Source organism: Nyctibius grandis, chromosome 31 (genome assembly GCF_013368605.1).
Source record: "Nyctibius grandis isolate bNycGra1 chromosome 31, bNycGra1.pri, whole genome shotgun sequence".
NCBI classification, from domain to species: domain Eukaryota; kingdom Metazoa; phylum Chordata; class Aves; order Nyctibiiformes; family Nyctibiidae; genus Nyctibius; species Nyctibius grandis.
Window position 1 is genome coordinate 4,813,058 of NC_090688.1, and position 13,237 is coordinate 4,826,294.

Consider the following 13,237-nt stretch of genomic DNA (forward strand, 5'->3'; position numbering starts at 1 on the left):
CAATGCCACCCAGGCACGGGCACCGCGTGCCTCCTGCGGGCAGACCCCCCCATGATGCTGCTTGGCTGTTAGCCCCCTTCTGCCTGTTGCCACAGCGGGATTTGGCTCTTTTCTAGTAAAGTTTGGTTAATTTGCCAGCTGGGGTGAGGTGAGAGGGGACGTGGGGGGAGAGGGGACATGGGGGGAGAGGGGACACGGGGGGTCCGGCCACTGCGGAGCTGCTGGGGGAGGTCGGCTGGGAAACAGCAGGGAGGGGTGAGGGTGCCCACAGGACATCCTGGCATGGGGGTCCCGGGCTTGGCACTTACCCTGGGCTTTCCTGGGCAGGGCACCCCCGGGTGCAGGGCAGAGCCCGACCCCAGCGTCCCCAAAGGGACCCCAAACCGCTGGTTCTGGGATGGGGCCCTTCCCCTTCGGGGGAGCAAACTGGCTGCAGCCCCGAGAGCCGGGGGTGGCCGGCGAGGGCGGCAGCCCCCAGGCACGGGGGGGGTTAGTGATGGGGGCAACCACCGGCTCAAGGCGTTGCGGGGTGGTGCCGGGGTGGTCCCGGGTGCAAGGACCCCCCTGGGCTTGCTGCGAGCAGCCCTCGCCCTCAGAGGTGAAGCCCCAGGACAGGGGTCCCCTGGGCACCATGGAGGCACCAGGACAGGGGTCCCCCGGGCACCATGGAGGCACCAGGACAGGGGTCCCCTGGGCACCACGGGGGCACCGCGACAGGGGTCCCACGGGCACCACGGGGACCCCCGCAAGACCCTGGCCACCACTCGCCCACTGGCACCACGCAGAGCCCAGCTGGCCGGGGACGGATCCAGCCAGCCCCTGCCCCAGGTGGGGGTCCCATCCCAGTGCCCAGGAGTGCCAGCTTGGACCCCCCCCCCCCCAGAGAGACCCCCCAGGACCCCCCGGGTACCTTGTCGCAGAGCCAGCTCGGGGCCATCCTCACACCATGCCCGTCCCCGTGCCAGGAGAGCTGCAGCCCCGGTGGCACAGGGATCTCCCGCGGGGCCGTGAGGCCACCCTGTCCGTCCCTTCGCCTCCCGCGGGTGGGGGGGCAGCACCCGTGGGCGCAAGGAAAGGGCTCGGCCACGTGCCGCTGGCTCCGTGCCTCGGTTTCCCCCCAGCCCCACAACGCCGGAGCCCCCGGGGAGCCGCGGCACATCGGCCGAGCCCCGTGTCCAAGGAGGAGCCCGGAGGCCCCGGGGATGGGCGTCGCAGCAGGAGGCAGGCAAGGGGGGTTGTTAGAAAATAAAGTGTTTAATAAAAGAGCGGCTCCTGCTCCCGTCACAGCACAGGGGAGGGCGAAGGGGACCGGCCGCCGGGCAGTGGGTGACACCACGGTGACAGCCACGGAGCGGGGGGCCGGGGGAGAGGAGGAGGAGGAGGAGGAAGAAGAGGGGGGCTCCCACCCAGCCACACCCCCTCCCCAGCCGGCCTCCTTCCAGTGTTTCAAGTTCACACAACCACGGGGAACGCCCAGGGGGGGCTCGAAGAGTCCGGTGGGAGGGGGCTCAGGACCCCGCCAGGTAGATCCCTGCAGAGGAAAGGGGGTGAGGAAGGGCTGCGAGGGCGGGGGGCACGTGCCCGGGCGAGGATGGTCATCGCCAAGGGGCCAGGGCTGCAGGCTGGCCCCAAACTGGGCTGCCCACACCCTCCCCGGGGTGGGCATCGCCGTGGGGCATCGCCCAGGGAGGGGGGAACAGAGCTTGGGGGGGAAAGGAGGGGACCCCATGAACCCCAGGGTGATGGGGAGTGGGAAAGGACCCCGTGTGCCCTGGGGAGGGGACCCCCTGCACCCCAGGACAGGGACCCCCTGCACCCCAGGGCCATGGGGAGCAGGGAGGGGACCCCTGGGCACGCTGGGGGAGGGACCCCGGGCACCCCAGGGAGCAGGGAGGGGACCCCGTCCACCTTGGGAAAGGGACCCCCACGCACCCCATGGCGACAGGGGATGGGGACAGGACCCTGCACCCCCCTGGGCTGTGGGGAAGGGACCCTGTGCCCCCCCGCCCCGGCAGCCGTACCCGTGGCAAACCTCTTCTTGACCAGCGACATGCGGTACCCGGCGCCCGCCAGCTCCACCTCGACGCCCGACAGCGTGCTGCCCTCGCTGCTGAACTGGGCGGCCACAGGGCTGGGCTTGCTGGGCCCACCGAGGGGCTCCCAGCTGGCCGAGAGCCGGCCGCAGCCTGGGGGGGGGACAGCGGAGAGGGTTGGGGGGGGCTGTGGGGGCCGGACCCTGCCCCGTGCCCTCCGAGGGGTGGGCGCAGCCTCACCTCCCTGCCCCGGGGCGCCGGGGACGTCCAGCAGCCTCCAGAGCAGCCGCTTCTCCTCCAGGTTCCTGCCGGGACACGGGCACGTCCCCAAGCCCCCAGACCCCCAAACCCCCCCTGCTCCCACCTCCCTGCCCTCCCCACCCCATCAGCACCCCATTTCCCAGCTCAAGGTCCCCCTCGCCCACCCCAGGGGGGTTTGGGACCCCCGTTCCCGTGTCCCCGTCCCCCCTGCTTACCAGCTGGCTGCAGGCTGCAGGCGCAGGTTGGCGACGGGCTCGTCGACGGGCAGCAGGACGTGGACGTTGGCGAGGGGCACGGGCAGGGCCAGGGCGCCCGCGTTGTACCCGTACTCGACGGTGACCCGCGTGGCACCCGGGGCGCAGTCCCAGCGCACGCGCAGCCGCAGCGGCGCCGAGCCGGGGCCCAGCCGCGAGAACTGGGGAGGGGGGGGGGGTCCGGGAGGGTTTGGGGGGGCACCGAGACCCTCCCACCCCCCAGGAGGTGGGGAAGGGGACCCGGGGGTCCCGGCTCTCACCTGGTACTTGAGCAGAGCCACGTTGTAGTAGGAGGCGGCCGGATTCTGCTCGGCTTGTCGCTGCAGGTGCCCGGTCAGCGCTGCCATGTTCAGCCAGAAGTCCCTGGTGCTGGGGTCGCTCTGGGACGGGTCGCTGCGGGGACGGGGTCAGAGCAGCACCCCAGGACACCCGGCACCCCCAGACCCAGCTACCCACCACTGCACCCACCACCTCCCAGGGTGCTTATGCCCCCCAGGCACCCGCTCTACCCCAATATTAGGTCTCCATCACAGCACCCACCACCTCCCAGAGTGCCTGTGCCCCCTTGGCACCCCCTGTACCCCAACACCAGCTCCCCATCACTGCTCCCACCACCTCCCAGGGTGCCCATGCCCCCCACACACCCCCTGTACCCCAATATCGGTTGCCCATTGCTGCACCCACCACCTCCCAGGGTGCTCATGCCCTCCTGTACCCCAGTATCAGGTGTCCACCACTGCACCCACCACCTCCCAAGGTCCCTGCACCCCCCCAGGCACCCCCTGTACCCCAATACCAGTTCCCCATCACTGCACCCACCACCTCCCAGGCTGCTCATGCCCCTCCTGTACCCCAATATCAAGACTCCACCACAGCACCCACCACCTCCCAAGGTCCCTGCACCCCCCCAGGCACCCCCTGTACCCCAATATTGGTTCCCCATGGCTGTACCCACCACCTCCCAGGGTGCCCATGCCCCCCAGACACCCCCTGTACCGCACCACCAGTTCCCCTTTACTGCACCCACCACCTCCCAGGCTGCTCATGCCCCTCCTGTACCCCAGTACCAGGTCTCCATCACAGCACCCACCACCTCCCAAGGTCCCCGGCACCCCACCACCGGCTCCCCACCGCTGTGTCTCCCCGCAGGCGGTGCCAGGGTGCCCCCCGTGCCCCCCCACCTGTAGAGCAGCTCGGCGTTGGGCAGGAACTGCTCGATGGCCGCGGCGTTGAGCAGGCGGAAGCTGAGCACCGGGGGGGCCGCGCTGCCGCCGAACACACGGACGATGCCGGCGGGGAAGGACATGGTGAGCTCGCCCGTCACCTTCACCAGGCAGCTGCTGGGCACAGGCCGGGGGGTCAGCGGATGCCCCAGGCAGGATGCAGTGGTTGGGGGGGTGCCCAGACCCCCCGGGACCCCCGTACCTGTCGGCGTCGCGCCCCTTGAAGTACGCGTGGACGTACTCGGTGAAGGCGGTGGCCACCGGGAGCGTGTCCTGCGAGCCCAGCACCACGGGGCTGGGACCCCGTGACAGCCCTGGGGATGCAGGTGGGGTTAGAGCTGGATGGGACACCCCCCCCCCGTGACCACCCCACCCAAAACAAACCCACCGAGCGCCGGCTGGGAGACGCCGAAGAAGCCGCGCTCGCCCAGGCTGGCGGGTGCCGAGTGCGAGGGGCCGCAGCTCCAGGAGGGCGAGGGGCTCAGGGAGCGCGACTGCAAGGCAGGACAGTGTCGGGGGGGGGGGTCCAGGTCTGGCCCCTGCCGTGGGGGTCCCACAGCTCGGCCCCGCTGCCCCCCAACCCCGGCCACGCACCAGGTCGGTGTTGCTGCCCGCAGCCGCGCCGGCCGCCGGCCTCTTGGTGCGGGAGCGGCGAGGGGGGGCCACGAGCGGGACCTCGCGGGGGGCGGCGCTGGGCCGGGTGGGGAGAGCATCTGGGGGGGCACAAACGGAGGAGGAGGTGAGGAGAGAGACCCCCCATGGCAGGGCCCCCCAGGGGGCTCCAGGAGGGTCTCACTAGTGCCACGAGCTTGGCAGGTCTCAGCCCCGTTCTCAGCTGAGATGGGGCTGGGTGAGACCCTGCAGCCGGCTGGGGGGGGCAGAGTTGGGGGTAACGGGGTGGGGGGGCAGGGTTAGGGGTACCGGGGGCAGCTCCTGGCCCCCCCCCCACTCACCCAGCTCAGGCTGCAGCGGGGGGGCCGCCGGCGTGCCGCCCTCGCTCAGCCTCGTGCCCGACCCTTGGCAGGTCCACGGCGAGGGGCTGGAGGACTCCCCCCGGCTGGGGGGGGCCGGGGAGGAGGAGGAGGAGGAGGCCGAGTTGGAGGAAGGACAGGGCAGAGAGGGATTGTCCCCGCCAGGGCTGCGGGGTCTGACCCACGGCGGGGGCTCCCCAAAAGGGTCGGGCGAAGGGGCTTCGCGGGGGGCCGGGCCGCTGGGGCAGCGGGTCCGTCCCCGGGGCACCGGCCCCGCGTCCTCCCAGAGCCCCTCGGCCCCGCAGACAGCGAAGGTGGGGGGCTCGGGGAGGCGGGTGGCGGGGCTGCGGGGCCGCGGGGCCCACGTGCCGGGGTCCCGGGCGGCGGGCGGCGGTGGTGGGGGGGGGTCCGGTGGGCCGCCCCGCTTGGGGAGGGGGCTCTGCGGCGTCCCCGGCTGCGGGGTCCAGGGCCTCGAGTCCGGGGAGGGTCCGGGCGCGGGGTGCGAGGGCGAGTCCAGCCCCGAGTCCTCCACGTTCTCCGGGGAGGAGGAGGAGAAGGGGGACGAGGAGGAGGTGAGGACGTAGGTGCGGGGGGCTGCAGGGAGACCCCCACGTCAGGGCCCTGCGGCGGGGGGGGCCACGGCGCCCCGGACACAGGGGTCCCCCCCCGACCCCCCAAATCCTCACCCGGGAAATCCTCCGCTTCAAAAGCCGCCTCCAGCGGGGGCCCGAAGAGAGCGGCGGGGGGCACGGCCTCCGGGGGGGCCTTCGGGGGGCCGCTGTGCCGGGGACAGAGGGGGGGGCTCAGTGCCCACCGGGGACCCCCCCGGGATGGGGCTCAGGGGTGGCAGCGTGGGGGGCACAGCCCCACGGCACCCGTACCTGTTCACCTGCGCTGCCGGGCGTCCCCTCCCTGCACCGTCACCTGCGGGGACAGGGGACACGCGGGGGGGTGTAGACCCACTGCCCCCCACATCCCCGGGACCCCCCCACACATCCCCGGGACCCCTTGGCACGGCCTCACCTGCCACCAGCGTCCCCTCGGGGTCCGCATCGCTCGGGGCCGGGGTCAGCGGTGCCACGTGCCCTGCGGAGGGACAGGGACGGGCAGCGTTAGGGGACACGGAGCCGGGGGGACCCCCAAGGCGCTGCTGCGGGGTGGCACTTACGGGACGACTGTCGCTTGACGGTGCCCTGCAAGAGATTGGGGACAGGGGGTCAGTTGGCCCTGGGTCCCCTGGGGACCCTGCAGCCCCCCCACCCCTCCCCGAGGCTCACCCCGAAGCTGGGGGGCAGGATGAGGTTCCCCACGGTGGCCTTGAGCTGCTCCACGGTGGCCTCGGCGCTGTCCCCCTCCTCCCGGGGCTGCACCGGCTTGATGTGGACGTAAAACTTGCGGGGCTCGTCCTCGTCGTAGTCGGAGTCGCTGGAGGGGCACACGTGGTTCTCCGCCTCGGCTGGGCCCCCGGTCAAGGCAACAAACACCCCCTGCTCCGACACCCCAAAAATCACACCCACCCCCCTCCAGGGCAAGGATACTGCGGGTGACGTCGGGGCGCACGGTGAAGCCGTCCTCATCCACCTCCGCGCAGCCCTGCGGGGAGACGCTCGGAGAGGTGCTCGCTCCCCAGTGCTCCCAGTATGGAAGAAACCTCCCACTCCCAGCGCTGGTACTGGGATACTCACCCCATCGGCATCCGGGGATTCCCTGGGGAAGGACGGGGCAGCGTTAGAAAGGGGATACGGGGGGGACACGGGGTGATCTTCAATCAATCAATCACTGAGGTTGGCAGAGCCCTCTGGGCTCATCGAGTCCAACCGTTGCCCTGACACCACCATGGCAACTAGACCAGGGCACTAAGTGCCATGGCCAGTCTTGTCTTAAACCCCTCCAGAGATGGTGACTCCACCACCTCCCTGGGCAGCCCCTTCCGATGTCTGATGACCCTTGCTGAGAAGAAATGCTTGGAAAGGAGCTTTTGGTTGGAAAGGAGCTTTAAGACCGTCAAGTCCAACCATTAACCCAACACTGCCAAGGCCACCACTAACCCATGGCCCTCAGCGCCACATCTACACGGCTTTTAGATCCCTTCAGGGATGGGGACTCCATGGGTCTCGGCCCATCTACCCAACCTGTCCAGATCCCTCTGTAGGGCCTTCCTACCCTCCAGCAGATCGACACTGCCACCCAGCTTGGTGTCATCTACAAATTCACTGAGAGTGCACTCAATCCCTACGTCTACATCATCTATAAAGACATTGAACAACACCGGCCCCAGAACTGAGCCCTTGGGGACACCAAGTTGGACTTTGCCCCATTCCCCACCACCCTCTGGGCCAGTTTTTAACCCATTGAAGAGTCCACCCATCCAACTTGGTCACAGAAGATCAAGCTCTTACCCAGCATCGCGCTCCCTCTCCTTACGGCTCAACCCAGGGATACGGAAAGCTTTACTACGGCTCCTCTTAGGACCTGGGAGGGGGTGGAGAGTGGTGAGCAGCCCCCCCAACACCCCCCAAACCCCCAGCGTGGGGCTGCTGGGTGCAGACGTACTTGCCTTCCTGCGCTGGGGCCAACCGGTACTCATCGAAATCCAACGCTCCTGTCACCAAGAGTGGGGTCAACCCAGCTCCATCCTTGCACGAGGGCGACGCTCCACGTCCTCGCACGAGGGCTTTGCCCTCGTGCGAGGACGTGGAGCGTCGCCCTCGTGCAAATAGGGGGAACCCACCAGGATGCTGCCCACAACCTCACCTGGCCGCTCTCGCCCCGTGCCCTTGCTCTCGGCGAACCTCCGCAGCAGCGTCTCGGTGCCAATGTTCTCCACGTTCTGTTTGAATTCTTCATGTACCTGGAAAAAAAATAAGAAATGAGTGGGGACAGTGACAGTTGAGGGTTGTCCCCAAGCTGGCAGCCCCTAAGGGACTCACCTGCCCGATCTGGACATGGGTGTCCTCCACGGAGTGCGAGTAGGAGGCGATGAGAGCTTTCATGTGGCGTAGGTGGGCTTCTTCCACCTCCTGGAAGTGCTGGGTGGGGGTAAAGTGTGTGGGGGTTTAGCCAGGGTGGCATGTCCCCAGGGGTTGGTGTGTGGACAGGGAGGGGGGGCTCAGGCAGGGTGGCATGTCCCCAAGGGACAACATCTCCAGGGGAGTGGTCAGGTAGGGTGGCATGTCCCCAGGGGTTGTCATGGCCAAGTGAGGGTTCAGCCAAGGTGGCACGTCCCCAAGGGAACAGCATCTCCAGGGGAGTGGTCAGGTAGGGTGGCATGTCCCCAAGGAACGGGGCTCAGGCAGGGTGGCACGTGTCAAGGGAGGGGGGCTCAGCCAGGGTGGCATGTCCCCAGGGGTTGGCATGGCCAAGCAGTAAGGGTTCAGCCAAGATGGCATGTCCCCAAAGGACAGTATCTCCAGGGAGGGGTGGTCAGACAGGGTGGCATGTCCCCAGGGAGTGGGGGTGCTCAGCTGGTGGCGTGACCCTGGGGGGGCTGGCATCAAAACAAAGTGGGGTCAGACAGGTTGGTGTGTCCCCAGGGGCTGGCATCACCAGGGATGGGGGGTCAGGCAGGGTGGCATGTCCCCAAGGGGCAGCGTCCCCAGGGAGGGGCATCCCCAGGGGCTGGCATCACCAGGGATGGTGGGGTCAGCCAGGGTGGCATGTCCCCAAGGGGCAGCATCACCACGGAGGGGCATCCCCAGGGGCTGGCATCACCAGGGATGGCGGGGTCAGCCAGGGTGGCATGTCCCCAAGGGGCAGCATCACCAGGGAGGGACATCCCGAGGAGTTGGCATCACCAGGGATGGGGGCTCAGCCACGGTGCCACGTCCCCAAGGCCCAGCCGGCCCCGTGCCACCACCGCACCACGCAGCCAGCGCCAGGACCCGGAGCCGTGCCTGTGCGACCCCCCCCCGCCCCTGCCCGTCCCCCGGCGCTGCCCACCCACCAGGGCCGAATCCAGCATCCTCTGCTCGAAGTCGGCACGGGCAGCGTTGTACTTGTCCACCGCCCGCCGCAGCGCCTCGCCCGCCTTGCGGGACTTGAGCTCTGCCTGCGGGACCGAGCGGTGGCCATGAGCTTGGGGTGGGGGGGACAAGGACCATCCTGGGGGGGGGACATGCCAGGTGTCACCTTGTCGATCTCCTTCTGGCTGGTGCCCTCCTTGCGGAGCCGCTCGTACTCCTGGCACTTGCTGTGGTAGCTCTCCTTGGACTTGGGCAGCAGCTGGGCCACCCCGTGCAGCAGCTGGACGGCCTCCAGCGTGCCCGACACCTCCTCCTTGGACTTGGGGGGGGGGACACAGAGAGGAGGGGTGGGCGGGGGGGTGCGGGGCGCAGCGGGGGGAGGATGAGGAGGGCGGCGGTACCTTCTTGTGCACCCGGCCTTGCTCCTCGCCGTAGCGCGAGATCTCCTTGATGAGGTCGTGGAGCTTCTTCACGAGCTCGAGGTGGCACAGGGCCAGCTTGTCCGAGGAGATGCGGAAAACCTCCCAGAGCGGCGCGAAGGTCCTGGGGGGGGGGCACAGGTAGGGATGGGCAGGGTGCCCCCCCACCCAGCTAGGGGTGCTCCGGACCCCCCGGCCCCCCGCTTACCCCAGCTGGGTGCCGTTGGTGGCCATCTTCGACAGCTTCACCATGGCCTTGGCGTAGTTCTCCTCGATGGCAGCCCTGGGGACAGCGGGGAGGGGGGGCGCTGGGGACAGAGCCTGGCGATGCCAGGGACCCCCCCACGGCCCGCCCGCGCCCCCCCCCCACCCCGGTACCTCTCACGGACGAAGTCGGCCAGCTCCTTGGTGGAGATCTGCCCGTGCTTCATGTTGTGGTAGAGCACGTCGAAGCCGTGGTTCTTCTCGCCCTGGCAGGGGACCACCCTCAGCCCCCAGAACCCCCCTGGCACCCCCGCCTGGCCCCCCCCGGCACGGTGCCACCCCAAATAGGGCACGGGGGCCCAGACCCCCCCCCCGGGGTGCATATCCCCAAGGACATGCTGGCCCAAGACAGCCGAGGGGCTGGGGGGGCCCTGGGGGGGCAGGAAGGGGTGGGCCGAGCCCTGACACTGGGGGCTATTTTGGGTGCCCCCCCAGCACCCAAGGGTGGCTTCCCCCCACCCCCCCGCAGCGTGGCCGGGCTGACGGTGCCGGTGGCCCCACTTGGGGAAACTGAGGCAGAGGGAAGGGGAAGATGGAGGCAGCTGCCGGACCCCGGCAGAGACGAACCAGGAAGCACCGGCCGCGGCGCCGCCAACTTCCCCCCCCCGCGACGCCGGGACCGGGGATCCCCGTGGGGACCGAGCCGGCACCGCGGCGGGGGGGGGGACCGGGGCACCCCCTCCCCTCAGCCGCTGTTTGCACTGTTAACGGGGGCATCGGGCCTTGCAAAACGGCGGCAACAAACCCCCCCCCCCCCCAGGGCTGGGGACCCCCCCCGCGGTGAGGGTGGGGGGCACCCATGGGTGGGGGGCACCCATGGGTGGGGGTCCGGGCTTACCCAGAAGTGCTCGGTGAAGTAGGACATCTTGGGGGGGGGGCGGCGCGGGGACCCCAGCTCAGCTCCCGGCGCCCTGGGGGGGACACACGTGGCCCTTAGTGGGGGGGGTCGGGGGAAGCTCGGCGGGGAGACCCCCCCGCACCGCACCCGCCGGTATTTAACGGTTTTACCGGCAAAGCGCAGCCCCGTGGCCATGGAAACCGGCGCCGCCCCCCCCCGTGCCCCCTCCCCACGGTGTCCCCGGGCCCGGGGGGGCCGCGCCGGGGCCCGACACCGGATCCGCAGCTCAATAATAAATGAGCGGCTGCTGCGCGGTGGCGGCTGCTCCCGCACCCGGCCGGGCCGGCGGCCCCCGGCCCCCCCCCAAACCGCCCCCCCCCCGCCCAGGGGACCCCCCCTTCACCCCACAACCGGGCACCCAGGCGCGCCCCCCCCCCAAACCCCAACCGCACCCAGCCGTGGTGGGGGTCCCCCCTCAGAGCAGCCCCCCCAGCACTGGGTGGGGGGGACCCCCAGGCTGTGCCCCCCCCCCCGGGCAGTGCCCCCCCCGCTCCCCATCACCCGCTGGTGAAAAACAGGAAACCAAAACATCGCGCATGGCCGGGGGGGGGGGTGTGAGGTGACGGGGGGGGGGGGGCACCCACTCACCCTGGGCTGTTGGGGGGCTCGCGGGGCCCCCCCGGGCATCCTCGGCGCGCCGGGGGTCTGCGGGGAGAGAGGGGGGGGGTCAAGGCAGGCGCAGCCCCCCCCAGACCCGGCTCCGGCCCCCCCCTCCCCACAGCCACCTGTGTCATGAGCGGGGCGGGCTCAGCGCGGCCTCCCCCCGCCCGGCTGGAGGGGGGGGGGCACCGGGGGGGGGCACCGGGCCCCACCGCACCCCGACCCGCCGCCGGTCACGAGCGGACCCGCCGGCCAAAGTCCCCGCAGGTGGCAGCGGCCACCGAGTCCCCGAGCGGGACGGGGGGCTGGGGGGGGGGGGGGGGCACAGAGCCTTGCGGGGCTGCAGCGGGACCCCCCCCCCGCGCCCCCCAGCCGGGCCACCGCAACCGTGACCTTCACCGGTGCGGGGGACGCCCCCCGAGGGGCGCGGGGGGGGCCGTATCCCGCCCGGGGGGTGCTCAGTGAGGGTGGGGGGTGCGGGAGGGGGAATGTGCACCCCCACCCCCCCCAGGGTGCGGGGGGGGCCGGGGCGCGGAGATGCTCCCCGCAAAGCGCCGAGCGGCTGCACCTGCACCGGGGGGGGGGCCCGGGGTGGGGGCTGCCCGCAGCACCGGGAGCGGCGGTTTGGGGAGCGGGAGCTGCCCCCGTGTGCGGGGCGGGGAGGGGTTTATTGGGGGGGGGGGGGCGTGTGCGGGGGGGGCTATGGCGGGGGGGGGCGCGGAGCTGCCCCCCAGCCCCGGGGAGGCGGCGGCTGCGGCGGGGGCTGCACGGGGGGGGGGGGGGGAAATGCCCCCCGTTACCGGCGCGCGGGGCCGGGGGTCGCTCCCGCTCCTCCCCCCCCCGCACTCACCTGCGGAGCCGCCGCCGCCCCCGCCCCGCTCCGGGCCGCGCGCTCCGGGCCGGGCTCGCGCCGGGAGGGGCGGGCGGGAGGCAGGCGGAGGCCCCGCCCCCTTCTCGCCGCGCCGCTTCGCCATTGGCCACCGCGTCCGGCAGCGGTTACCGCAGCCAGCGGCCGCCGCCTCTCATTGGCCGGAGCGGCGCCGCGCCGCGCGCGGGGAGGGGGGTGATTTGCATTTTTAAAGCGGCCGCCGCCCCCCTCACACACACACACACGCACACCGGGAGACGAGGCGGGGCGGGCCCGGAGCCACCGGTACCGTGTCCCCGGGGCTGCCACCCCCCTGGGGCTCCCGGTGCGCCCAAGGGGGCAACCGCAACCCCCCCCGCCACGACCGTCCGCACCCGACCCCGATGGCTTCAACCGCAGCCCCCGGTGCAGCCCCCGGTGCCACCCGGTGCCACCCGGTGCCTCGCACCCCGCTGAGCTCATGCCCCGGCTCCGGCTGACACCGGGGCGGCCGCGGCGCAGCTGCGGGGCGGGGAGCGGAGGCTGCCCAGCGGGTGGGGGCCCGGGGGGGGCTTTCCCCTGGGTGACAACCACAAACATCCCCCCCGAGGTGGGGACCCGACCCCCCGCCAGCCCCGGGTGCCACAAGCGCCGGTGCCGGAGCTGGGACGGGCGGGGACGGTGCGTTACGCGGCGGCACCTGCCCGGTCCCGGGTGGCCGGTGCCACCGCACCAGCCCTGCCGGGACCAGAGGGGTCGGGGCCATCGGGCCGGTGCCACCGCCGCTGTCACCGGCACCTCCGAGGCACCCCCGGGCGCGTCGGCGGCCGCCAACGGGGCGGCGATACCGGAGCAGCCCCCGTGGCCCCCGGCGAGGCGCTGCCGCCCCCTCCTCACGGCCACGGACCCCCCTCCGGTCACACACCGGAGCCCCCCGGGACCCTTCGTCCGGCGGCGCGGGGGCTCCGAGGGACGGGGACAGCGACAGCGTGGGAACAGCCCCGGCACGGGGGGGTCACAGCCGCCCTCCCGGCGGGCGACCCCCCCCAGCAGCACCCGAGGAGCCCCCTCCCCATGCTGCTGCCATGGCCCCACCGCCCGAGCAAAGGGGGGGGCCTGGGGTGGTTTTGGGGGGTGGGGGGCGTTTGGGGTGGGTGGAGGTTTGGGGTGGGTGGGGAGAGGGTCTGGGGGTGGCTGCGGGGGGGGGTTTGGGGTGGCTGGGGGGGGTTAAGGGGTGGGTTTCAGCCCCCTGGTCCTGCCAGGCTCAGGTTGCCCACGCAGGGTGGGGGCTCAGCCCCGCAGCCGGGGCACGGGACCCCCCAGCACTGAGGAGGCTCCAACCCCCCCCCAGGACCACCCACCCCTTCCCGTGCCGAGCATGCGGGGGCACAGCACCGCAGCCCCCTCCTCTGCGGGCCGGGGGCGGCAGGGATGGGGATGGGGATGCCGTTGCCATGGCGACCCCGCATCCCTCCGCAGCCGCGCCGCCGCACCGCAGCCACCCC

At 71.8% G+C, this 13,237-nt stretch overlaps 1 protein-coding gene across 1 annotated transcript; it reads right to left on the reverse strand.

The window, feature by feature from the left end:
• Window positions 1-1,273: 1,273 nt before the first annotated feature.
• Window positions 1,274-11,768, reverse strand: FCHO1 (FCH and mu domain containing endocytic adaptor 1). The gene is made up of 28 exons (XM_068420433.1): window positions 11,736-11,768; window positions 10,874-10,930; window positions 10,226-10,298; window positions 9,502-9,593; window positions 9,332-9,406; window positions 9,106-9,247; window positions 8,871-9,023; window positions 8,686-8,790; window positions 7,673-7,771; window positions 7,497-7,593; window positions 7,300-7,344; window positions 7,142-7,214; window positions 6,428-6,449; window positions 6,281-6,335; window positions 6,020-6,198; window positions 5,911-5,935; window positions 5,624-5,828; window positions 5,429-5,520; window positions 4,725-5,336; window positions 4,366-4,484; window positions 4,160-4,265; window positions 3,974-4,085; window positions 3,730-3,885; window positions 2,809-2,941; window positions 2,510-2,709; window positions 2,274-2,338; window positions 2,022-2,186; window positions 1,274-1,531 (listed from the first exon to the last, which is right to left on the reverse strand). The coding sequence occupies exons 3-28, from the start codon at window positions 10,250-10,252 to the stop codon at window positions 1,509-1,511; spliced, it is 3,177 nt and encodes a 1,058-aa protein (XP_068276534.1). The 5' UTR covers window positions 10,253-10,298; window positions 10,874-10,930; window positions 11,736-11,768; the 3' UTR covers window positions 1,274-1,508.
• Window positions 11,769-13,237: the final 1,469 nt, after the last annotated feature.